Here is a 23,678-nt window from a genome sequence, read left to right as displayed (position 1 = left end):
ATCTGCAGAAATACAAGGAGTTCTTGAATGGCAGCAATCTCATTATCAAACTGCAGGCCAAGCATGACCTTCTGAAGCAGACGCTAGGAGAAGGTGAGACTTATTGTGCTCGATGTTAGAGGAGCGGGAGGTGGTGGTAATAGTTGGGGGTCTATCTTTTACATTAAGTTTAGTATCAAGTGGGTAAAGTACCATTAATCACATTGGTTTGAAATACTGTATTCAGTAATACATTACCTATCTGGAGTTCCCTCCATGATTTTGGAAATCAAATACAAAATTATGTTAGACTGAATTCATCATTTACTTGAACATTTTTATGCCCCGGCGCCGGCGACAGCCGTGGCTGGAGAAAATATGCTTTCGGGGTGTGTGTCCGTCCCATTCCCTTGAATGTGATCTCAGGAACGCCTTGTGGGAATCTCTACAAATTTGGCGCAAAAGTCCACTTGAACTCAAGGATGAGCTGAATAGATTTTGGTAGTCAAAGGTCACTGTAACCTCACAAAACACATTTTGGGCTGTAACTCGAGAATTCCTAGGCAAATTAAGACAATTTTACACAAATGTCTAACAGGAAAAACTGATGAAAGAGATGGATGTACCGTAAATTACAACCTACAAACTGCAACTTGACTGGTTGGCTGAGACATACAACCACAAGGCGGTAATTTTAGTTTGACCTGAAACAGGGTAACTAGCTAAAAAAAACTACATCTCATGATGAGAAGTACTTTGCTTAAAGGCTATGACATGCCATAGTTTGTTTCTATATGTAATGCACATAAAACCCGAGCCAAAAGTTTGAATAAGGATGTGTATAGTCCTACTGTTTGTCAATGTGCTGTTACTAAATCTTGCAAGCATCTGCTGTTGGTTATATATTATTCTGTGGGTCAGTGCATAGTTGTTCAGACTCTATGGATATACAGCATACTGTATATAGCACACATCGTGAACATACAAGAGTGTTTATGGTGGAATTTGATTGTTTGATTGAAATTGAATACAAAATTGTGAAGTGGTCATTCACTGGACAGCTTGAGAGACCACTGGGTAGAAAAGACAGAAAAAAAACCTTAGGACTAGTAGTACTGTACTTGAAGGATATTCATATATTCCTTATATTTAATATGCATTAACCTAAGCCAAAAGACTGAATAATAAAAATTTACTTCAGACGCAAACGTCTGCTTTAGGTTTGGAATTCTGTGTGTTTGACATAAAGTAGGGTTGTGCTGGAAGCTGCTTTACACATGACGTGATCCTTGAACAAACATTTCTGATTGACTGATCAAAGTGAGGCACTAATTAGTTTGCGTACAGTGAATGTGTGTGTGTGTGTGTGTGCGTGTGCGTGTGCGTGTGAATGTGGGGCAGATATCGTGAAATCATCACACTGTACAGATCAGCTCCCACAAACCTCCCACTCTCGTTGCCCCTGGATACATTTCCACTTTGCAGAGCCAGTAGACAAACCATCCCCTTCTGGGGCTCTTGTGCCGTTTCTAGGGCAACCGCTGAATGACTGCTGCCTGGCGGTGAGTCAAATGCAGCCATGGCGCTCACCCCATTGAGCCTGCCTGAATAGATGCCCGTTTTTCTCATAACACCCCTTTCCGTCTCCATCTGCCAGCCTCGTATAGTCGGCCAGCACTCAACCGTACAGCTAACTTCTGTGATTGTAAAACTAGCGTATACTAATTTTGGCTCTTTCTCTGCTGTTTTTTTTTTGCTCATAGGGGAGAGGTCTGAATATGGAACAACAAGGTAAGATGTCCAGTGACAAGAGGGTGAATAAAATAGGCGATGGTGTGTAAAATCCTTCCTGTGTCCCTAGATGTGTGACACGAATGAGATCACAGTGTGGGAATATGAATGTAGTTGAACAAAGGGTTTGATCCTAATCAGAGGAGGCGGTGCTCTGAGTTGTTCCACCTGGTTTTAATCCATAAAAATATGTTAAGACTAAGAAATTAAATGCCACGCAGATGGATCATGTCCTGCTGTTGTTCTATTTATTAACAATTCAGCGAGTGCAAAATGAACAAATATTGACAAGCCAAGCTCATGACTAATTGAATACAAGTGTTTGGCTTTTACCTATTTAGGACTATAGTACATTCCGGTAAATGTAATCAAATCTTTATTGAATTTTCTAGCAATTATCCTTGACTTTGATAAAGTTTGCTACAGCAGCTCCGTCTAAGCGTTAATTTAGAGGAATAGTTTGACATTTGGGGAAGAATGCTTATTCGCTTTCTTGCCAAGAGTTAGTTTAGAAGATCAATAGAGTGCTCCAGGGATGATGTATTTTTGTAGGCCAACCAGGAAGTTAGCATCGCCCTGGTTCCCTCGACAACAAGCCAATGGGATGTTTCCATTGGATTTTGGATTATTGCAGAAAGTAAACACCAATAATGATACTTACACGTTTTGTTCCATTATTACCAGAAGTAAAAAGCTTAAGTTAGGCTATAAATGAACTACATCACGTTTGCATGACTTCACGTTGCCGCCACTAAGCTAAAGGCAGACTAGTGTTTGGTGTGATGATGTTCAGTCGTCTCATTTAGCTACTTGTTAGTAACCGCCTTTTTTAAGACATGTTAACGCTTCGAAATTCAAGAGCGGGATATTTACTGACGTATCTTATGTCGTAGTAAAAAACATTAAAATCTCTTACGCTCTTAACCACAGACCTTATTTCAAGCATTTAACTAAAAAACAATTAAAAAAGCCCATTGACCTCCAGACAAGGGAACCGAAAGTGCTAAAATGCTAACTAATTTCCGGGTTTTAGGACTCATTCCTGCAGCACTCTATAGACCTACCGCTCTCTTGATTTTATGCTCAACATGAAGCTACCGCTAACAGACCGTTAGCTTAACTTAGCATAAAGATCGGAAGCAGGAGGAAACAGCTAGCCCGAAATAGCGAGCAAAACCACGTCATTTTTGTTCACCATTTGTACAGATGAAACAAACGAGCCAGGCTAGCTGTTTCCATTCGTTGTGCTAAGCTGAGCTAACCGATTGGTGGTACAGATTTTGAAAGTGGTATTTAAATATTGTGTTTTTGGAGGTAAATACATGGTAACATTTTAGAAAAAAAATTTATTTTGATGTGTACACCAACTGCATTATTATTCATATTGACCCTGTACCAACCGTACACCCCCCCACCATCTCCCCAGGCCCCCCACTCTTCCCCCTAAACCCCAGAGAATGCGGAAGTCTAGACCTCGCTCCATTTTTAACCGTAAGCTGTTTAACGGCAATATGGAGGCCTTCATTCAGGTATTAGCCCATCTGTGCTCTTTGTCTCTCCATGAGCTCAGCTGTCTCGCTAGCGGTCCTTGGGGGTTCTCTTGCCTTTGACCACTCTTTTACCCAAATGTTGGCTCACTCATGCACTGACTTTCCTCTTGCTCACTGCCTTGTGTTCACCGTCTTGTAATTTGGGAAAGACAGGGTGAGGTGAATACCAATCAAACAATTTCTGGAGATGGTTTGATTTCATAAGCGCTGCACCGGTGCTGGGTCTGCTCTCAACATCATTTCGCCTGTGATCCCCCAGCCTCCAGACACTGAATTAATTTGGCTTCATGTCAGTTGGCAATGCACCAGCCATGTCAGGCTATATGCAAATAAACACATGGCCACATCCACTCTGATGTGCAATCAAACAGGGGCAGCCGAGACCGAGTGTGCATCTACAGCATTGGAGCAGTACAGCTAAAATGATCAGTCGATTGGCAGGAAAAAAAGCAATTGGGGGTTTTGAAGTGGGGTTGTAAAAGTACTTATCGATTGTAGGTGTATTACTTTCAGTAGATGACGGTCGGCATGCCCCCAGCTTGGAGAAACAGATAGAAAAGCGTATTTTAGCCACCTAAAAGAAAGACCCAACTAACCCAACTAAAAAAGATTGATTTCCGTTTAACTGTACGCTATATTTAGAATACTTTCACCCGTTTTATCTTACCGTCAGACGGCCCTAGCCTTCTCCTTTCCGACGGGGAACTGAACTGAAAGTCAAACTTATCCGTGCTCTCTCCAAAAGCCAGCAGGCTCAGATGACAAAAACAGTATTGATGCATTTCACTTTCAGTTCAGTTCACTGTCAGAAAATATTCTAAATATAGCGTACACTTAAATGGATATTGATTTTTTTAGGTTGTCTTCTAGGTGGCTAAAATAAGTTTTTCTGCCGTCCACAGCACTGTGGTGCTTTGCTTCAGTCTGTTTCTCAATGCTGGGAGCATACAATCCCACCTCAAAACACCGAAATATCCCTTTAAAGTAATTTTTTAAGCATAAATTACAAACGTTCCCTCATTCCAGGTTATAACTTTTTAAAGATTTTCTACTATTATTTGTCTTATATGATAATAAACTTAATATCCTTTGCTTTTACAGTGAAAAAAACAACCCCAAGTGATTTGATGACACCTTTAGCTTTAGGAGATTGTGATGGAAATGTGTCACTATATTCTGACATCTTACAGAACAAATTATTCAACCAATTAATCGAGAAACTAATGGGCACATTAATAGATAATGAACAATAATTGGTTAGTTGCAGCCCTAGAAAAATGCATGTAGCTTTCACCCCCATCCTCTCTGGTAGCACCCTCCCTCCCACACACTCCCCCTGCCGAGCCATGTCCTCGTGTTTCACACCCCACAAGGCACTGATGCTTTGGCTATTCTCTGAGGCCAGGCCTCCTCTCTTTCTCTCTGTCTCTCTCTGTACGGTCTGTCTCTCTCACTAACCTGTTGTGGTTTCTTGTTGCCTCTCTTCCTCTGTCTCCGTGCCTTTCTGCTCTCTGCCCAGGGGAAGACGGAATGTCCGTGCCAGGAGTCAGGTACTCGGTCTTACAGCAGGGCGGGATAATCGCACTGTGTTCACTATACTAACCTACATTTCTGTGCCTCTGTGCTGTTGGCATTCCTGTGAAAATACTGTAGTAATAGTAACATATGGTGGTGCAAACACTAACACAATTTGTTCTATACACTTAAACATCAGTTACTTTGAAAAACATTAAAGGTCCCATATTATGCTCATTATGCTCATTTCCTCATACCGTATGTCTGAATATACCTATATTTACCATCTGTCTGAAACGCTCCATTTTAATACATTTCAACAGAACTGCAACAGAATTGTGTTGCTTGGCAACAGTTTGGCTTCATTGGTGCCTTCAAATTAAACTTGTGAGCTCATGTTTACAACATGGGAAGCCGTGTACATGATATGCTTGGCGTTCAAGTGGTTAAGTCGTGAGAACAACGCTGCTAAGCAACGGCAATATTAACGTAACTGTTGGCGTCTAGAAGCCACAGAGGCTAACAGTTTAGCAAGCTAGCATGTGGGAAACATAATGCAGGAAATGCAAAGGCATAATGACAGAGGAGAAAGATGAGGTCGTTGGGAATATCAACATTTTTCTCAGACATATTATAAAAGTACGATGAAAAACAATATACGACTAAAACTACAATATATTAACTTATTATGTACCGAAACATTAACTTACATGGGCTGCATCATTTCTGACAACATCAACAAACACGTCACAGCTTTCAGAAACTTTCCACTTGCAAGGTCGTGAATACCACATACCACAACATGACCCCATTTGAAGGCACCACATGTTTACTTCCTGTGAGCCTATATCATTCACATACACTGCAACCGTAAATCAACTGGGACACATTTAGAATGTTTACGTTTAAAACTGTGTAATGGTAAATATATATTATATATTTGTGACATCACAAAATTACAGAAATCCTGACGGCTTCTTTTACGGTACAGTTTCTGAATAGGGGCTGTGTGTATTTCTCCATGGATCAAGTGTTTTGATAATTTGACAATATTTACGCAGCGCTTAAACCTACTTATAATATAAAAGACATGAAAATATAACTTTTTACAATATGGGACCTTTAAATGTTTTTCACTCAACTTTGTGAAGTTAATTCATTTGAGGGGCTGCCTCTATAAGCTTCTGATGATAACACCCTGCTGGCATGACTTTTGTTCTCTATTATTCATTATTTTCTGTTCATGTGTTTCCAATAATGGTAATAATAATCATTTGAATCTGCCTGGTAGGACTCAGGGCAGCCTATACCAGTGGTGGTTGAGAGCTGCGTTCGATACATCAATCTGTATGGTAGGTTTCTTTGTTATGTTCAGTGGTCTTTCCACAAAATGACAAAGCATGTGCTTTCACATACTCTGACTCTCCCTCTTTATATATATGCTAACATTTGGTTATGAAAACGATTAATTTGAGCAGTTGTGTCAGGGAATCATACATCAAATGTATTAAACAAAGCAATACTATCTATCGATTAGTGAGAAATATTCAAAGCTTCACGGCGCAGCGCTGCAGGCTGACATATTCTTCTGTCTGTCTCCATCTCCCCCATTTCAGTGCCGCTGCCACACTAGTGTACACACACGCACCTCTACACATAACAAACAGCGATATCCATCAGAGAATAACTAATAATAGTTAAAGTTGAATATGAATAATTGATAATGTTGTGGGATTATTCTTTATTTCATGGGCTATTTTGGGATTTCTAGATTATTATTACATACTTGTGTATTAAAAAAAAACCCTGAAGCATTCAATTACTGATTTGGAGGTTGGTTACCATGGCAACGGTTGAAGCTTCAAAGCATTCGGGACAGACCTATAAAAATGTATTGAACAAAGCAATGCTATCTATTGATCATATTTTCAATAGGAATATCTTAGACTGAAAAAGAAGTTTTGAGTCTACAAATAGCCCTTTTCCACCACAGACACCTTTCCAGGAACCAAAAAAAAGTCCATACCCCGAGGGTAGTAATTTTTAATAGCCCAGGAACTATTGGGGCAGAGTTTGCAGTGCTGACATCTCTGATTTAAACGGCTGTACAGCTTCTTCTTTCACACAATAAGAAAGCACTGGATGCCACTTGTATCGATATTAGGACGAAGGGTGGACAGGGTGGTGTTGTTTTGTCTTGATGTATGAAATGTTTCAAAAGCCACCATCACTTTTTACAGACTGTTACAGACTCATTTGCTTAAACTTCATGGTTCTTCAGATACGATAGAAACACAAATATGAAAACACCAAAGAGGACGTATAGTTACTTTTGCTCCATAGTTCCTGGAACTATTTGGTTTTTGACTAATCAATTTGTTGAATTAGCTGACAAAATCAGTCAAGTCTTGTTCCTTTGCAGCAGGATACAGTCATACTAAGGGATCTCATAAAATCAAGTGTTTATTATTGTTTGTGAATATTATAGTGAAGACAGACCTGTGACTAAAACAAATAACGAGTTTCCCATAAAAGAGCCAGAAAAAAAAAATTCACTAAAAAAAGACCTTGATGAACAATTTCCGAGAAATCTTGACACCTTCTCTCATTTATTAAATGCTGCTGCACACTGCTCTGGTCTTTCATATCCATTCTCACATCATTTTTGTCACATACATTTGGTACATCCCCACACTCACAATGTAGCTTAAACTAACATTTCTGGTTGGGTTTTGTCGATTTGTATAAATTAGTTTGTTTATGTGCTTTAACCTTCAGGCTTTAAGTGCTGTGCACATACTGTGAGGACTGGTTACTAGTCTTACATTTTTAATTTGAAAAGAAATGAAATGAAAGGACATGTGTACATTTAACACTAACTGGTCTGTCTGTCCACAGGTATTCAGCAGCAAGGTATATTTCGAGTTCCAGGCTCCCAGGTCGAAGTCAACGATATTAAAAATGCATTTGAAAGAGGTTAGTCCCAGTGCGCTTGGCCATTTTCTCTTGATTGATTTTAAATTGCGTTTTGTCCACCTCAAAAGCCACAGTCTCTTCCACAGGCCTCTAAAGTGCAAGTAAAGAGCCCACGTGTCACATGTAATGGACATGTAAACCATGTTAGATGCATAATACATAAGATCAGCATCCGGGAGTAGTAATAAATGAGGAAACGTAACTGCACTATCAATGTTTATATTAACCTCCCAACTTGAAATATGCATAAAAAAACTGCATCAGTGCCGTGTTACATGAACAGTGGCAGGACTGAATGATTAACGAGAGGATTTAATGTATGCCGTTTCTATAGGAGAGGATCCACTGGTGGATGATCAGGCTGATCATGACATCAACTCTGTGGCCGGCGTTCTTAAGCTCTACTTCAGGGGGCTTGAAAACCCGCTGTTCCCTAAAGAGCGTTTCCTCGACCTCATATCCACAACCAGTGAGTCACATTCCAGGAAAACATCTACTACATGTAAGCTTTTCATTTAGTGTAGCTTTCTGTATTTTTCTTTGTTTGTTTCTTTTTTATTTCAGAGCTCGACTCCGGCGCAGAAAGAGCTCAATACCTTCAGCAGATAATTGTGACTCTTCCGCGGCCCGTGATCATCGTCATGAGATACCTGTTTGCATTTCTAAATCAGTAAGTGCTGCCACATCACATTTTGACCTATTTGACACTCATGAATTGAGACTAATTGCTTCTGTCCTCCCAGTGTCTCTCAGTACAGTGATGAGAACATGATGGACCCCTACAACCTAGCCATTTGCTTTGGCCCCACATTGATGCCAATACCAGATGAACAGGACCCGGTGTCCTGCCAGGCGCATGTTAACGAGATCATTAAGACCGTTATCATCCACCATGAGGTCATCTTCCCGGCCCTGCGTGAGTTGGACGGACCTGTGTATGAAAAGTGCATGGCTGGTGGGGAAGAGTACTGGTAAGTGCAAAGATTAATCGATTAGTATTAAATTAATTGTTAACTATTTTGGTAATCAATTAATCGGTTTAAGTAATTAAAAAAAAAAGAAGAAATTCAGCTTCTTAAATGTGAATTTTTCTGGTTTCTTTACTCCTCTATGACAGTAAAATTAATATCTTTGAGTTGTGGACAAATCAAGACATTTGATCGACATTTTTCACCATTTTTTGACATTTAGACCAAACAACCAATTAATCGAGAAAATAATCAACAGATTAATCAACAATGAAAATAATCGTTAGTTGCAGCCCTAAAGGTGTCCAGCATGTGTCAGTGTATAGTGTATGAGGTGGCTGTTGCTCAGAGTGTGTTTTAAATGGATGAATAAGGAGGCAAATTGTGAAGCACTTTGGATAAAAGCTGCTATTTATATGCAGCCATTTACTGCCCATTTTGCTCAGTTAACAGCTTAGAACATTTTTTTAATTTTCTTCTTTTTACTCTTACTTAAATGCTTAAAACACAATATGCTTAATTCTGTACATTTGGCACAATCCTCAATACTGAAATATCTTCTAGTTATGTAGAAAGAGCTTCTGGCCAGAGTGAAAAAACTGAGCTGTGGACAGATTATATATACTTATAGATACTTTATCCAATGCCTAGTCAGGTAAAAAAAAAAAGATCTTGTGGCCAGACAGAAACCCAAGATAGGATTAGAGCTGCAACGATTTATCAATGAATCGATTAGTTGTCAATTATTAAAATAATCGGCAACTATTTTGATAATCGATTAATCGGTTTGAGTCATTTTTTAAGAAAAGAAAAGTCAAAGTTCTCTGATTGCAGCTTCTTAAATGAGAATATTTTCTGGTTTCTTTACTCCTCTATGACAGTTAGCTGAGTATCTTTGAGTTTTGGACAAAACAAGATATTTTAGGACGATTTTATAGACCAAACAACTAATCGATTAATCGAGAAAATAATCAGCAATGAAAATAATCGTTAGTTGTAGCCCTAGATGGGATGTAGGTTTATTTTCTTATACACAATAATCCTGTTTTCTATAGTTTATTCTATTGTGTGTATTGTTTGTAGGACACTATAAAGCAGCAACATTTTATTATATTTGCTTGATAATTTTATGTTTCAGTAGACCAATAACCATTTAATAACCATAACCATATTTATACCTTTTAGGTGTTCAGTTGCTGTTACACAGATGTATATACAACTGTTTGCATTTATTATATGGATGCAAAATGTATTTGTGAATTTCATTTGACGGGTGGTTTTTGGTTTAATTTTCGTTTTCTGTAATTATTTTGAAAAAAGAAAAAAAAATGTCAGTGTAAGTTCAGTGACAACAACAGCAAAACACCCAGATCATATTGAGTCAGATATTTTATTTGTCTCTTACTCACATAAACATCTTATTTTGCATGAATATTAAGTTCAGTTTGGGTAATGTGTCTCCATATTTCTCCATTCAGTGAAAGCCCCCACAGTGAGCCAGGAGCTCTGGATGAGGTAGACAATGGTACCGGACCCAACACTAGTGATGAAGGTGAGTCATCAAACACAGACTGCAGCACCTTACCTGTAAGAGATGAAATAATCACAAGTCTCAAATTGGATTCTGTCACATTTCTTTTTTTCTATTTGGCAGAGTTGGAGCAGATCGAGGCCATCGCAAAGTTCGACTACGTGGGCCGAAGTCCGAGAGAGCTTTCCTTCAAGAAGGGAGCCTCTCTGTTACTGTACCTGCGAGCCTCTGAGGACTGGTGGGAGGGCCGACACAACGGTGTGGATGGGCTGATTCCACATCAGTACATTGTGGTACAAGACATGTGAGTAGCTACATACATACCGTCTATGAAGCCAACAATACGATTTTTTGTTATATCGAAGAGACATTATTTTAGTATAAGGGCGTTTTCACATTAGGTACGATTGATCCGTACCGTGCCCGAGTACGATTGCCCCCCCCCCCCCCCCCCCCCCCCCCCCCTCTGGTCAGCTTTCACATTAGTAAAGTTGTCCCGTACCCGAGTACACTTGCGTCATCATCCACGTGTATTTGTTTAGGTTGAGATCAGCTGTACGTAGCGGAGCATCGTAAAACACTTCATTCAAACTGGACAGAAACAAAATAAAACTCACCAATACGGTCGCCGTTAGTCTTTCCAACAATCACAAACTGTGGTTTGGCCAAAATAAACTCTTAACTGCACCAGAAAGATGACCTAGTCAAGAAGTCAGTGCCTTGGTTCTGCTGCAGGACATCAGCTACTTTGGGCTCGGTCATTATTCATGTTGCTCCATTTTCCCAAAATGCATGTTCCTATTCTCACCGTCCTCGCGAGCTTGGTCTTATAAAACCTGCGCCTTCGTGAGGATCAGTGTGAATAAAATGCTCCTTTTTTTTTGCATATTTTTCTTGTTTTCTTGACACAACTAGTTGCAATGAAAACAAACAAATCCCTACCCAATCAGCTTTTAGCTGTAGAGCTGTAAGGAGGACAAGCGCTTTGGTCATTCCTCAAATGCAGCCTTTAATTTCTGCTCCGGCCTCTTGCCCGATAACCACTCCTGCATCACAGGTAACACAATTAAAGCTAAATTTAAGAAGAGTGATGGATGTACTGCCTACAGTGGCTTCCGGGGAAAGATAAGTGATTCATTCTGTCTGTTAAAGTAATGAGGCTCACTCTTCTGATCGCATTTTTTGTGGCAAGAATGTAATTGTTTAGGATTCTTATGTGCCGTTCGGGGAGATTAAACTTTTGCAAAGTTCGATCTCTCAAAGTAAAAGCCAATATCACCATTTCCCCGAGGGCAGAAGTCATTAATCGAGATCAATCTCTTCCGTCTGTCCGTATCAGGGATGATGCATTCTCCGATAACATTCAGAGGACCGATAGCGCGTCCAGCGGTGGACCCCACCACGACGAAAGAGCCTCGTCCAGAAATGACCACCAACCTCATTGCGAACACACACCTGAGCGCCGCTTTGGAGCAGCATTGGGCAGGTTAGTTAAAACTCCAGTCAGTGAATACATAATGTAGACATCTTTGCATTTTGAATCATAGTGCAAGTGTTCTGAGTCAAGAGAATCAAACTGTGATTTTTTCTCAGGGTGAGGGTGCGTTCAGATGGAGCTGCAGCTCCGCGCCACAGGAACGGCGCCGACAGTCACAGCCCCACCAGACCTGCAGACCAGCCCCCCAGGGTTCTGCCTCGGCCGTGCAGCCCACACAAAATAGCAGTTAGGCTAACAGACAGCCCGGAGAAACGGCGTCTCGCCGCATTTGGCAGCGCCGGCTGCATCAACCACCCGGACCGAAAGGCCTTCGTGGACAGCCTCTCTCAACGGTCTTCACCCAGCACCACTCGGCACGCAAGTTTAGGAGACCACAAAACCCTCGAGGCTGAAGCACTCGCTGAGGTGAGTGTTAATACTGGAATAGACTTTGAAATAGACAAATGAATACAATATTAATACACTAACCCTACTAGTTTTTGATGATGGAGACCTTGAACTTGGATTGATCGATATTGCACGTCGATCTTCATTAAAAAAGAACACCGTCCTTTATTGCCTTATCTATTATTTAACATTTGATTCATAATGAATTCTAGCATCTTTTTAAGAGGATATTGATTGTAAATAAAAATAGATTTAATCATTTTTATACCTGAAAAAACATGCAGTGGAGGTTGCAGTGTTTGTTTTTTTAGCCGAACCTCCACCAATCAGAGGTAAGACTGTATGTAGCATGAGAGGCAAAGAAATTGAGGTAATCACTTCACACGTTGTTCCTGAACATTACTGCTCTGAGGACACGGTAATAACTGAATTTGAAGCATTTATCCATCCAAAGCGTTTTACAGTTTGCCTCTCATTCACACAGTCGCTCACATCTGGATTGACAGTAACAGGACAGAGACATTTTAGTGCGTAAAAATCAAAGTGGAACTGTACAAATGAGGGGGGGACATGTCTCCCCCATCCTCAGTGGAACTTGGTTTTAGTTAAGCTGGGCATACGCTGTACGATTTTAGCCCGTTTCTGGCCCGAATTTCAGCTTCGTCTGGCGTCATTTGCCGTGCAGTATACATGGGGGACAGAGGAAGGATTAATCCTCCCGGCCGGCCGTCGGACAGTCAGATGATTTTCTGACATGCCTACAGGCTCTCGCACAGTTGAAGCAGAGCCACGAGCCGATTCCCCAACGTCAGTGCCTTATTTCTCCTCTTTTTACAGTAATCATACCGTAGCTATCAAGATCACAATGTGCAACAGATATAGTAAAACTTAGCTATCTTACCTCCGATTCTCTCTGCAAAATGTACAAGCAATACTCTCCACGTGTTCCTCGCTACCTGCGAATCCATATACGCCAGTACCTCTTTTTTTAGACGTTTCAGCAGACAGGGTGGCACAGATGATCAAGGCAGCATGTTTCTGCCTTGTTAGCATTGTGACCCGTACAGACCTCTGCTTGCAAACAAACTTTACCTGCCTCGGAGCTTTCAAACAAATCTTTAGTGACAACTGTCAACAGCCAGAACGGTCCGTACGGGCCGTGTTTTTTCTATTTTACATGTACAATGTGAGCACTCAGGTCGTGGCTGACGATCGGACTTAACAGTGTGAGCGCATACATCGTGAGCGTCGGCTTTACATCGCCAACTATCTACTCGTACAGTAGGAGTAGGAATTACACAACATATCTCAAAGCGTACAGTGTGAGCCCAGCTTTACTAGTTTCCTGATTGTTTGATATTCATTTCAAAATGTCAACATATTTTTTTCCTTCTGCTCATGTTTGTCAGGACATAGAGAAAACAATGAACACAGCTCTCCATGAGTTGCGTGAGCTGGAGCGACAGAATGTAGCCAAACACGCCCCTGATGTTGTTTTGGACACATTGGAGCCCCTCAAACACGCCGCTGGAGCCAAGGATCCGCCCGGCAGCCCCCTCCACACCATGGTGATCAGGGATCCAGATGCAGTCCAGCGACGTAGCAGCAGCAGCTCCTCCTCCGAAACCATGACCACTTTTAAACCCGCTATATCGGCACGTAGGCCGAGCGCACCTCTAAGGCCGCCGCCCGTCAGACCCGTCCGGCCGGCTCCTGTGATCGGACCGGGTCAGGGACCGCACCGCTCCAGCAGCTCTAGTTCCTCTGGTCTGGGCAGCCCCGGCATCACACCCACCGACAGGGTCTTTCCCAAGCCTCCCTCTCCGTCACCGTCCACCTCCTCCTCGTCCTCAGACAAACAGGGTAACATGTAGCTCCAGTGAGTCACAAGCCAAGTGCTTGAAGAACACTGTGGATACAAAGTGATTGTGATTAACCATCACGCCCCTGCACCTCTTTTTTGACAGCAAAACAAACATTGACACCTGGTCTGTATGATGAATATTTACCACTAATCTTCTATAGCGTAGGACAGCTACTGCTGGTTTCTGACAACTGTGCGCCCACACATTAACTTGCTGGTGGACAAGTCGATGTACTGTATTACATTATGACACAGAAATAGGATTTAAATCTACGAGAATATTTTTTTTTTTAGAATGCTAACGTGCTGAACAGTCATGCTGGAATTAAAAGGGATGCACTGGAAACATTTCAAGTTATGAGGTTGCAGAAATGCTGCGAGCTTGGACTTTGTGTCTGGTTCCATTATGAGGGAACTCTTATTTCACCACTAATTCTATAGACATCCAGTCTGCACTGGTGGTTGATGTAGTCTATTAAAACTAAACTAACTCCTTGGACATCATTTTCCTTTAGAGAGCCTGTCCCAGCATATCATACCACTCTGTGGCTGTGTCTGAAATCACTCTGTTTACTATGTAGTGCACTATATTAACTGACCAACATTTTATTTCAGCATCTAAATTCTGAGTGGGAAGTTTAAATCTACTGTATACTGTCCCCAAGAAAATCTAATAATGGAATGAAACATAGTGTGCATGGCATGTAAAGTCTTTTCTACCAACAAGGCAACGCGTCACATTTTATAGATGCAAACATTCCAGTTGTGCGACGCTACACCTGTGAATGATGACGCAAAATGATGCTGAGTCATGAGTGTTGGGTATATTTATTGTTAATTATAGAGAAAACTATTGAGTGTCTGTTTTATAGGGAGGTGTGAGCGAGGGAGTGATTTTAGACACAGCTTGAATGGTAAAACAAGGGTAGAATTGCATGAAGCAGTTCTTCAGAGGCCTCTACTACAAAGCAGGATTTGGGGTTGGTGAGGTAACTTCAGGGCTTTCCGTCCTATGATGCTGGATCACTCCTTACCGGGGTAGATCGCCATGGTAACTTATGCTGAACACATAACCTGCTCCGGAGCAACTGGTATCGGTGTGCAAGATCGTATGATAATATCACACACAATACAAAGAAGTTATTGTTATAATCCAGGCTAGAGGTAACACAGTTTCAACTGACAAATGCAGGACAGACAGCTGGCTGTATGCTGTGGGTGCTTACCAGTTTGAATTAAGTTTCTATATTTATTTTTTTTATTTGCTCTCAAGTCCGTTTCACACCGCCGGAGACGGAGACGCAGCTGAAAGAAGGCTGAAATAGTCACACACGCCGCATCATTACTAAATGTAGGCTACTGTGATCTATTCATCCATTCTGTTTTGAAAACTATTTATAAAATCCCTGCCCAAACTAGACGGATATCTGACTTTTGAGTAGTCCGTTAAATTAATAAATCTGTTAATTTACACATTCTTACATCATACATTTGTTCTCTTGCCAGCTGTCCTTCCTGCATTTGGCAGCTTTAACTGTGTTACTATTAGTCTGGGTTATGTGTTTGTATTTGTCTGATATTATAGTTTGCTCTTGGTTTGTTAAATGTGCCGCTCTGCTGACAGTAGACTTGTCCATGTTTGTGATTGGTCATTTGCTGCAAACACCACCCGCGTTTGTACAGTCATCGCGGTTGTTTGGGTAAGATAAGCCAGATAACGAGAAGATACCCTGGTATGTTGAACTTCGTAGTATAGGCCTCTGGCTCCAAGGAAGTAGTATCTGTATTAGAGACACTATTTGACAAAAATCTGAATTGTAGTATAAAAAAACAAAACTGTGGCAGACAGCAGTGCTTGCTTTACACCCCACACCAATCCAACCTGAGGATACAAAGTACAAAGAGCTGAAAGCAACTCATAAACGGCACCAAATGTCATTGGGATTGGCTATTTTTTCTACAAACACATTTAGCAGAATAATAATAAAAAAAAAAAATGATACAATTATACAAAAAAAACATACCCATACATTAATTGCTTTAAACTAAATGAAAATATCCTCCAACTTCTCTCTTTGAAATGCTAATTTTTTCCCCCACAAGAGTAAGAAGTTTCAAAGAAATGGTCCCAGTAAAACTCACCAAGCAGCTACAAACTCTTGTGACTCTGAGATTTGATAAATCCGCTGCATGCAAGCTGTTCCAAAATGTACTTCTTAAGCAACAGAATTCAATTTATTTCAGCCCAAAGTGTATTTTTCATTAATCTCATAACAGGTCAGGGGACGGCAGTAGTAAACCAGGCTGCAGAGGGCTACACAGTTACAAAGAGAACATTGACAATTATTGTGGACATTATAGACATGCCACCCCATATAACTAATACACAGAAATAAAGATTAATATCAGCAAAATATTCTTATAATAGTCATCTCTCTATATCAAAAGATTAGCTGTGTTACCTCAATAAACAAGTCAAACGTTCTCCTTACAATTCAAGTGACTAATGCACTTAAAACACTACAGGGAACTGAGCTGCATTTGTAGGTTCTGTGTTTTCATTTTGATGAAGTTGTTCTAGAAACAAGATATAGCACATCAGTATCATTGAAGCTTACATAATGTCTAGATTGCACACGGTCCGTTCAGGCTGTGTGGGTGTTTAGATGAACTCGTTTACTGTTGGTGGTGTTTGTCGTCCCTCTTATAAGGCTGATCAATATATCTTTAAAGTGTAATAGGTACATCGGATTGAATATATACATACTGTTAAAGGATACTTGTATAAATAACATTGTATGATAGGAACAGGATATATTATCATGTCTAGTCTGTAGATTTTTGTAACTCTTATCCTTGCACAAACATTAACAAAACATTAAATTGGTGAAACCTTACACAAATGTCTCCTTTTTATTGTCGTTCAGTGAAACGCAAAGTGCACCATATTTGTATCCGTAGTCCTTGTTACACTGAACATCTGTGGTGAAAAGTTGCAACATACATGACTGTCTGTCCCGATTCCAATCCGGCCCCTACATCTACACCCTCTCCCAACCCACTTCCACTCAGTTTGCTTATTTGCGTGGAGGGTCCGCCATATTAAGTGCAATCCCAAACCAATCAGCGGGGAGTGGAGGCTCAAAAACCAACAGCGAGCCTGCATCTATGCCCAATTAACCAGCTGCCCTTACTGCAACGCCGTTTTGTGTTTGTCATGAAACACGCTCCTTACAAAAATATAAGTTCTATGCAACTACCGGTACAAACAAAAAACTGAACTGCTCAAACTAAAGTAGACATTTAATATTGTCAAACAGACATGAACAACTTAAAGGTAACCTTAGGATCAAATAAACCCTCGCTTAGTCTAGAAAACAGTAGACATGTTCATATGATTGCAAAGTGTTGTATATTAATATACAATTATGTAGTATATAATTATTTATATGCAATTTGCGATTTTTAGGTTGTAGCGGGTTCAGTTTTAAAGCTAAAGTGAAGATACTGGCATCATATGAAACTAAAAAACCTAAAGAAAGCATTGGTACCCAACATGTCATACTAGCTTGTCACAAAAGAGGATAAATAACGCTCCAAACTTGCGCTAAATTTTGGTGAGGAAAAACTGTCATGGCCACTTTCAAAGGGGTCCCTTGACCTCTGACCTCAAGATATGTGAATGTAAATGGGTTCTTTGGGTACCCACGAGTCTCCCCTTTACAGACATGCCCACTTTATAATAATCACATGCAGTTTGGGGCAAGTCATAGTCAAGTCAGCACACTGACACACTGACAGCTGTTGTTGCCTGTTGGGCTGCAGTTTGCCATGTTATGATTGGAGCATATTTTTTATACTAAATGCAGTACCTGTGAGGGTTTCTGGACAATATCTGTCATTGCTTTGTGTTGTTAATTGATTTCCAATGATAAATATATACATGCATTTGCATAAAGGATCATATTTGCCCACTCCCATGTTGATAAGAGTATTAAATACTTGACAAATCTCCCTTTTAGGTGCATTTTGAACAGATAAAAAAAATGCATGATTAATTCGCGAATAATCGCGATTGAATATTTTAATTGATTGACAGCCCTATTTATTTATACTAGCCTTGCATTTTTACACACTTAATCATAGATCCCATTTTTCAGCATTATTATTTGCCTTATTATATATTGTAGTAGTAGGCCGATATATAATTTACATATTTCTTATTTATATTTTCTTATAAATATTTTTATTCTAGAATGAGAGAAACTGTAACGTAATTCAATTTCCCCCTGCGGATCAATAACGTATTTCTGACTCTTGATATTTAATTATAGTTTCCTTGCCAGAGGGAGTGAAATTCGTCCCAAAGCTCGCCGCTGTATTTATACCCTTCACCTTAAAGAAGGGTGCTTCATTGAGCTGTGAGTGTGACTACAAACAGTCACAGAGTGCGAGGGTGGAGGGGCCGGATTGGAATTGGGCCTCTGATTTACACAGCAGAGCTCACTCTTACATGCTCTTACCAGAGTGGTTCTGCAGTGCCATCTACTGGTCAGCATGGATTTCACATTCTTCCTGTTAAAAGACAATCGGGTATCAGTTAAGGAAATATTAAGGAAATACCAACATAAAATGCACCATGAGCTGTACTTAAGTATTTTCCATTTTATGTTTCATGTTAGTGCATTAATGTTAATAATATTACAATATGATGAATGTAACAATATAACTCTGGAAGAGGCTGTTCTGTATAATGAGTACTTTTACTTTTGATACTTTAAATATATTTAGCTGACATACTAATGTACTTTTACTGCAGTAAAACATTTGAATGCTTAACTTTTACTTGTAATGAAGTATTTAAGACCCTTTACCTAAGTAAAGGATCTTAGTACTTCTTCCATCATTGATAGTAATGTTATCGTTTACATTTCTTACATGAAGGCATGCAGTTACCACTGGTGTCCTATGGATGGAGGCATAGTCCTCCTGGAACACTCTGAACAAGAGAGAAATTCTTTACCATGTGAGGAGAGTGCCAACTCAAAACTACATACGAAGACGTACTATAGTATAACTTTTTCATGACTTTTTCGACATACTATTGTGACTTTTGGACATACTATAATATGACTTTTTAATGACATACTATACTATTCATTTTTTTCGTCATACTATATTGTCTTTTTTATGACTCTTTTCGACATACTATACTTTGACTTTTGGACATACTATATTCTAACTTTTTATGACATACTATATTATGACATTCTTCGACATACACTATTTTTTTCGACAAACTATATTATGACTTTTATTGTTTCCACATACTGTACTATGACTTTTTTTTTTTTTACATACTATGACTTTCTATGACATACTATATGAAATTTTTTGACTTACAACACTATTTTTTTCGACATGTTTAACTATGATTTTTTTTCGTTATATTATGAAATTTTTTTGACATACTATAATAACTTTTATACGTTTTTTCAACATACTATATGGTGACTTTTTTTCGACATACTACAATTCGGCTTACTGTACTATGACTTTTTTTTTTACATACTATACTATGACGTTTTTAAATTCTTTCGACATACTATACTATGACTTTTTTTTTCAAATCTTAGCACATAAACTCATGTTTACAATGTTTACTGAGATAATAAATCAAATGAGAAGTAGGGTCAATTCCTCACAGACTTCTTTTTGCAACCAGAGGAGTCGCCCCCTGCTGGCTATTAGAAAGAATTTAAGTTCAAGGCACTTCCACATTTGCTTCACTTTTCAGAACTGGAGGTTTCCCACTCCACAGTACGGAGCTATAGAGGACTAATGCTCAACACACACCTCTCTTGTCGTTAAAGTTGCAGATAAGAGTGATGGATGGATGGATGTCATGATATTATTGGTTGAAATTGGTTGTTACTAGCTCACGTAAGCACACGTCATATTTTGTTTTACAAGAAGATGAGTTGTATTTGATATAAAAACATGAGGAAATTGATTTTTTGTAAAACATTGTTTGCATATATTGTTAAATAGGTGCACAACATGTCTGGGGGTGTGATCTAAAAGGGTTAAAAAAGGCATTTTTCATTTCATCTCGACTTTAAGTAGGTACCCTCCCAACAACATGGTGTGAGTGGTTCCATTCTGCACTTTTTTGCCTATTGGTTCAAGGTTCAAGGTTCTCTTTATTATCCCCGGGGATAAGTTCATGCTCGTATATGCTTTTTGAACCTGTAAGGCTTGTGAGGAGCACGTGCAGCCCTCCATCCTCACCCCCACCCCAAGCTCAGCTGCACATATTTTGATCATTTCAATTGGATGACTTAGAGGTCAATGTCCTGAGAGAAATCCTGAGCTGAAAGAACTAATTACTGGTTGTCGTCTCAGATTATTTACAGCTAAAAGAAGGTTTAGACAAGAATATATAAAATGGAGATAGACATGAATATATAAAACAGACACACATGGTCTTCACTGCCTTGTTTTGTTTTCCCTATCCTGTTTAAAGGTAATTCTGGTTTTATTTTTTCCATGGACAGCACTCAGAGCCATATTTAATTCATTTAGGAGTGTTTATTGAGATTAAAGTGGGAATATAATCCGATTATGACCTTTCCCGAGGCCTGAATGGCTGCCAAGAGGGAACGGACCACCCGTGGACTAACACCCAGCTTCCCGGTTGTGGCTTCCCAGTTCAAAAGGCCTTTTCATTAGTGCTGTGATTTGATTACTAAGGCCACCAGAGTTGCAGCTAACACAAGGACTTGTTTATTGAGGCACCTCTTGATATGTTACAGTCCATGTTCTGTAAAGCCCTTTAGAGTAATGACCCTCTGACTAAAACAAAATGTTCCTGTATGTACCCTCCGAGGGCTTCCTCATACTGTATATAATGCAGATCCCAAGTATCACACAACTTTCAATAGCATAACACTTGAAACAAGGTTTAAATGTCTCTATGCTTGTAGTTTCCAATATACTGTATTTTAAAGGTTCTCAATATGGAATTCAGAGCGTATTTATTTACGGTGACCAGACGTCCCGGTTTGTCCAGAATTGTCCTTGTGGTTTTCCCCACAATAAAATAATAACAATATTATACTTAGACGTTTATCATGTTCTGTCCCACTCACGTGCATTAATTTGCGCAAGAGATAAGTATATAAGGGAAAGTAGTGAATGTGATAAGTCATGATTGTCACAGCCTCTAATGCACCCACCTAGAAATTATCCCTGATACCACCCCGTGCTCAAATGGACCACAAGTGCTCCAAGCGAGCCATCCTGATGAAAACGCCTGTGGTGAGTGCATATTAGCGCGTGCATGAACGTGCGGTGCACTTAAGGGTCCTAGTTTGAGGGTTTAAAAATATGGTCACCCTATGTTTATTGCCTCCCCACAGCTCTCAACAAAGGTGACGGCTGAGCCGGCAGCTCGCAGCTAACGGTGCTTACAGCACGAGCAGCGCTGACAGAGATAACAGTGTTTACCTGAGGAGAAACTGGAAGGTGGGTGCTACGCTTTCATGATGACGCTGTCGGTCGGGATGGTGTTATCAACTGTAAACATCTTATGAGTGCAGTGCAAAGTAGCGGCCATGAGCTAGCCAGTGAGGCACGCTCACATGCACTAACATGCAATAAAAGACCCAGCTATGTAAACAAAGGAAGGAGAAGCCTGGATTACAACACACAGAGGGAGAGTCACTTCATTCTCTGCTCAGGTAGACATTACTCTACTATATCCTTACATAGTAAATGGTTGTTTGCTGCTATATTATTGCTCTGAATATTGAATTATGCACCTTAAATAATAATTACTTACTATTGATTTATGTTGATCCCTGTTTCTTTGTGTATCATGCCCATTGACAGGGATCATCACCTGAAACAGGTTCAGCCTTCCATCCTAAATTGCCCAGTGTAAATACATTACAACAGTTCCCAGCCTTTGTTTTGCTGACCCTTAAAACCTGCAATTTAACTGTTTTTTTGGCCACTTGGGGACAGCGGAGACAAGCCCTTAACACAACACAACATATTGACATACTTTTAGGTTGATATGGTGAACTTGTTAGCAAACATTTGCCCATTTATAAAACCAGCAGATGCAGAGCAACATTAGTCTTCATTCTGAGTTGTGTTTGTGTCCACGTCATATATGCAAGTCCAATATTTACTCTTCTGTTAACTCTGTTCCACCAAATCCTACTGAAAAGTGGCCCTTAGCTGCGTTAGCTAGTTACTAACTGTGTCTGTTTGTTGCTTTGTGCTGAGCAGGTAGCAAAGGGGTTTATAGAGCTTTTTCGCTGAAGCCGAACAGTAAAGTTGCAAGCCACAAAAAAACAAAACAATGACCTAAAAGATGCTAAAAAAAAAGCTGAGGGAGACCACAGAGTCAGGTGATAAATTATCTGTGGGCTCTTCACTACAGTATGAGCGATCCAGTTCACATACAAGTAGTCAAGTGTGAATATCAAAATATAGATAATAGCCGCTGAAATGCAAAGCGTGGTTTACTTGGGGGTCCTCTCATCACAGGTTACATGTCTATGAGTTGTGAGCGATCCAAGCCCTCAGATTCATCTTGTAATCCCTCATGTTGGGAACCACCGTCCCAGAGAATGACAAGTACTGAGATATAATTTGTCCTTAGCACGAGATGAATCAAAATAATTCCAGATATTTAGCCGTGTAATTTGTAAACACTGCTAATGCAGACTCATTTTCTCCATTTATAACAAATCTGTTTGTGGTTTGATCAGGTCTGTTTGTGTGTTAGTCAGAGGTAGGTGTGTGTTTGTTGCAGCATTTGTTTGACAAAGACAAGCAGTTGCAGATTTCAGTCGCTGCTCGCTTGATGTATTGGCCTGTGTTTAATCAATCAGTTAAACTGTCTGATTCAACCCATTATGGTCCTTTAACATGCAATTAACTGATCAGAGGCTCTTCCAAAATCAACACAGCTAAGACTTACCACTGCACATTACAATGAGTTATTGGTCTTAGTATTCAAAAATGCATGTTGTTGGGAAACAACAGAAGGTATATGCGTTTATTAATCTTATACAGTAATTTTATGAGGTATATTTGATTCCTTCATGTTGGTAACGCAAGCTAAAGGAACTATTTTTATCTTTAATAAGTTACAGGAATAGAATACGATCGTATTGATTGTTCCTGAAAACATACGACTGAGCGGTCCTTTAGAGTAAATAATTCCCCACAACTATTTTATGCTGTTTAATCTAATGTTTCTGTGAGAAAATGAAACAATCAATGTTACAAGGGGCCCGGTTGGAATTCCTTCCAGTCCCAAGTTGGTTCCCTCGCTGGTGCAAATACCCCAAAGTCATCTCAGTGTCATAAATGTGATTAACTCCATGTTTCTGTTTGATCAGTGCATTTTAACAAGTTCAACCTGACAGGAAAAAGCGATTCACACACACACATGGGTTGAAAGTAATTGAGCGTGTCTCCAAACTAAATTGCTCTAAACCACAACTCTAAAGTAGAAATTGAATGCAGTCACTTCCTGAATTTTTTTTTTTTTCTTTAATCAAGTATGCATGACTTTCTATATTTACTGTACAAATCACGT

General features: G+C 39.8%; 1 protein-coding gene across 4 annotated transcripts in view; it reads left to right on the top strand.

Moving 5' to 3' along the window:
- Positions 1-16,956, top strand: part of LOC141773608 (SLIT-ROBO Rho GTPase-activating protein 3-like) — a 45,525-nt gene extending 28,569 nt beyond the window's left edge. For 2 of the 4 annotated variants that reach the window (XM_074645463.1, XM_074645472.1), the window contains 13 exons: positions 9-93; positions 1,743-1,770; positions 3,197-3,299; positions 6,127-6,187; positions 7,734-7,811; positions 8,146-8,280; positions 8,376-8,481; positions 8,555-8,782; positions 10,258-10,331; positions 10,434-10,614; positions 11,650-11,796; positions 11,904-12,213; positions 13,605-16,956. In XM_074645463.1, the coding sequence (XP_074501564.1) occupies positions 9-93; positions 1,743-1,770; positions 3,197-3,299; positions 6,127-6,187; positions 7,734-7,811; positions 8,146-8,280; positions 8,376-8,481; positions 8,555-8,782; positions 10,258-10,331; positions 10,434-10,614; positions 11,650-11,796; positions 11,904-12,213; positions 13,605-14,069 (2,001 nt within the window). In that variant the 3' untranslated portion in view covers positions 14,070-16,956. Of the gene's footprint in view, positions 1-8; positions 94-1,742; positions 1,771-3,196; positions 3,300-4,839; positions 4,871-6,126; positions 6,188-7,733; positions 7,812-8,145; positions 8,281-8,375; positions 8,482-8,554; positions 8,783-10,257; positions 10,332-10,433; positions 10,615-11,649; positions 11,797-11,903; positions 12,214-13,604 lie in introns of all 4 variants that reach the window. The other 2 variants (XM_074645477.1, XM_074645486.1) reach the window with 1 other exon arrangement.
- Positions 16,957-23,678: the final 6,722 nt, after the last annotated feature.

Source organism: Sebastes fasciatus, chromosome 1, assembly GCF_043250625.1.
Source record: "Sebastes fasciatus isolate fSebFas1 chromosome 1, fSebFas1.pri, whole genome shotgun sequence".
In the NCBI taxonomy this organism is placed as follows: domain Eukaryota; kingdom Metazoa; phylum Chordata; class Actinopteri; order Perciformes; family Sebastidae; genus Sebastes; species Sebastes fasciatus.
Note: the sequence above shows the minus strand (reverse complement) of the source record. Positions and strands in the feature narration are given on the sequence as shown.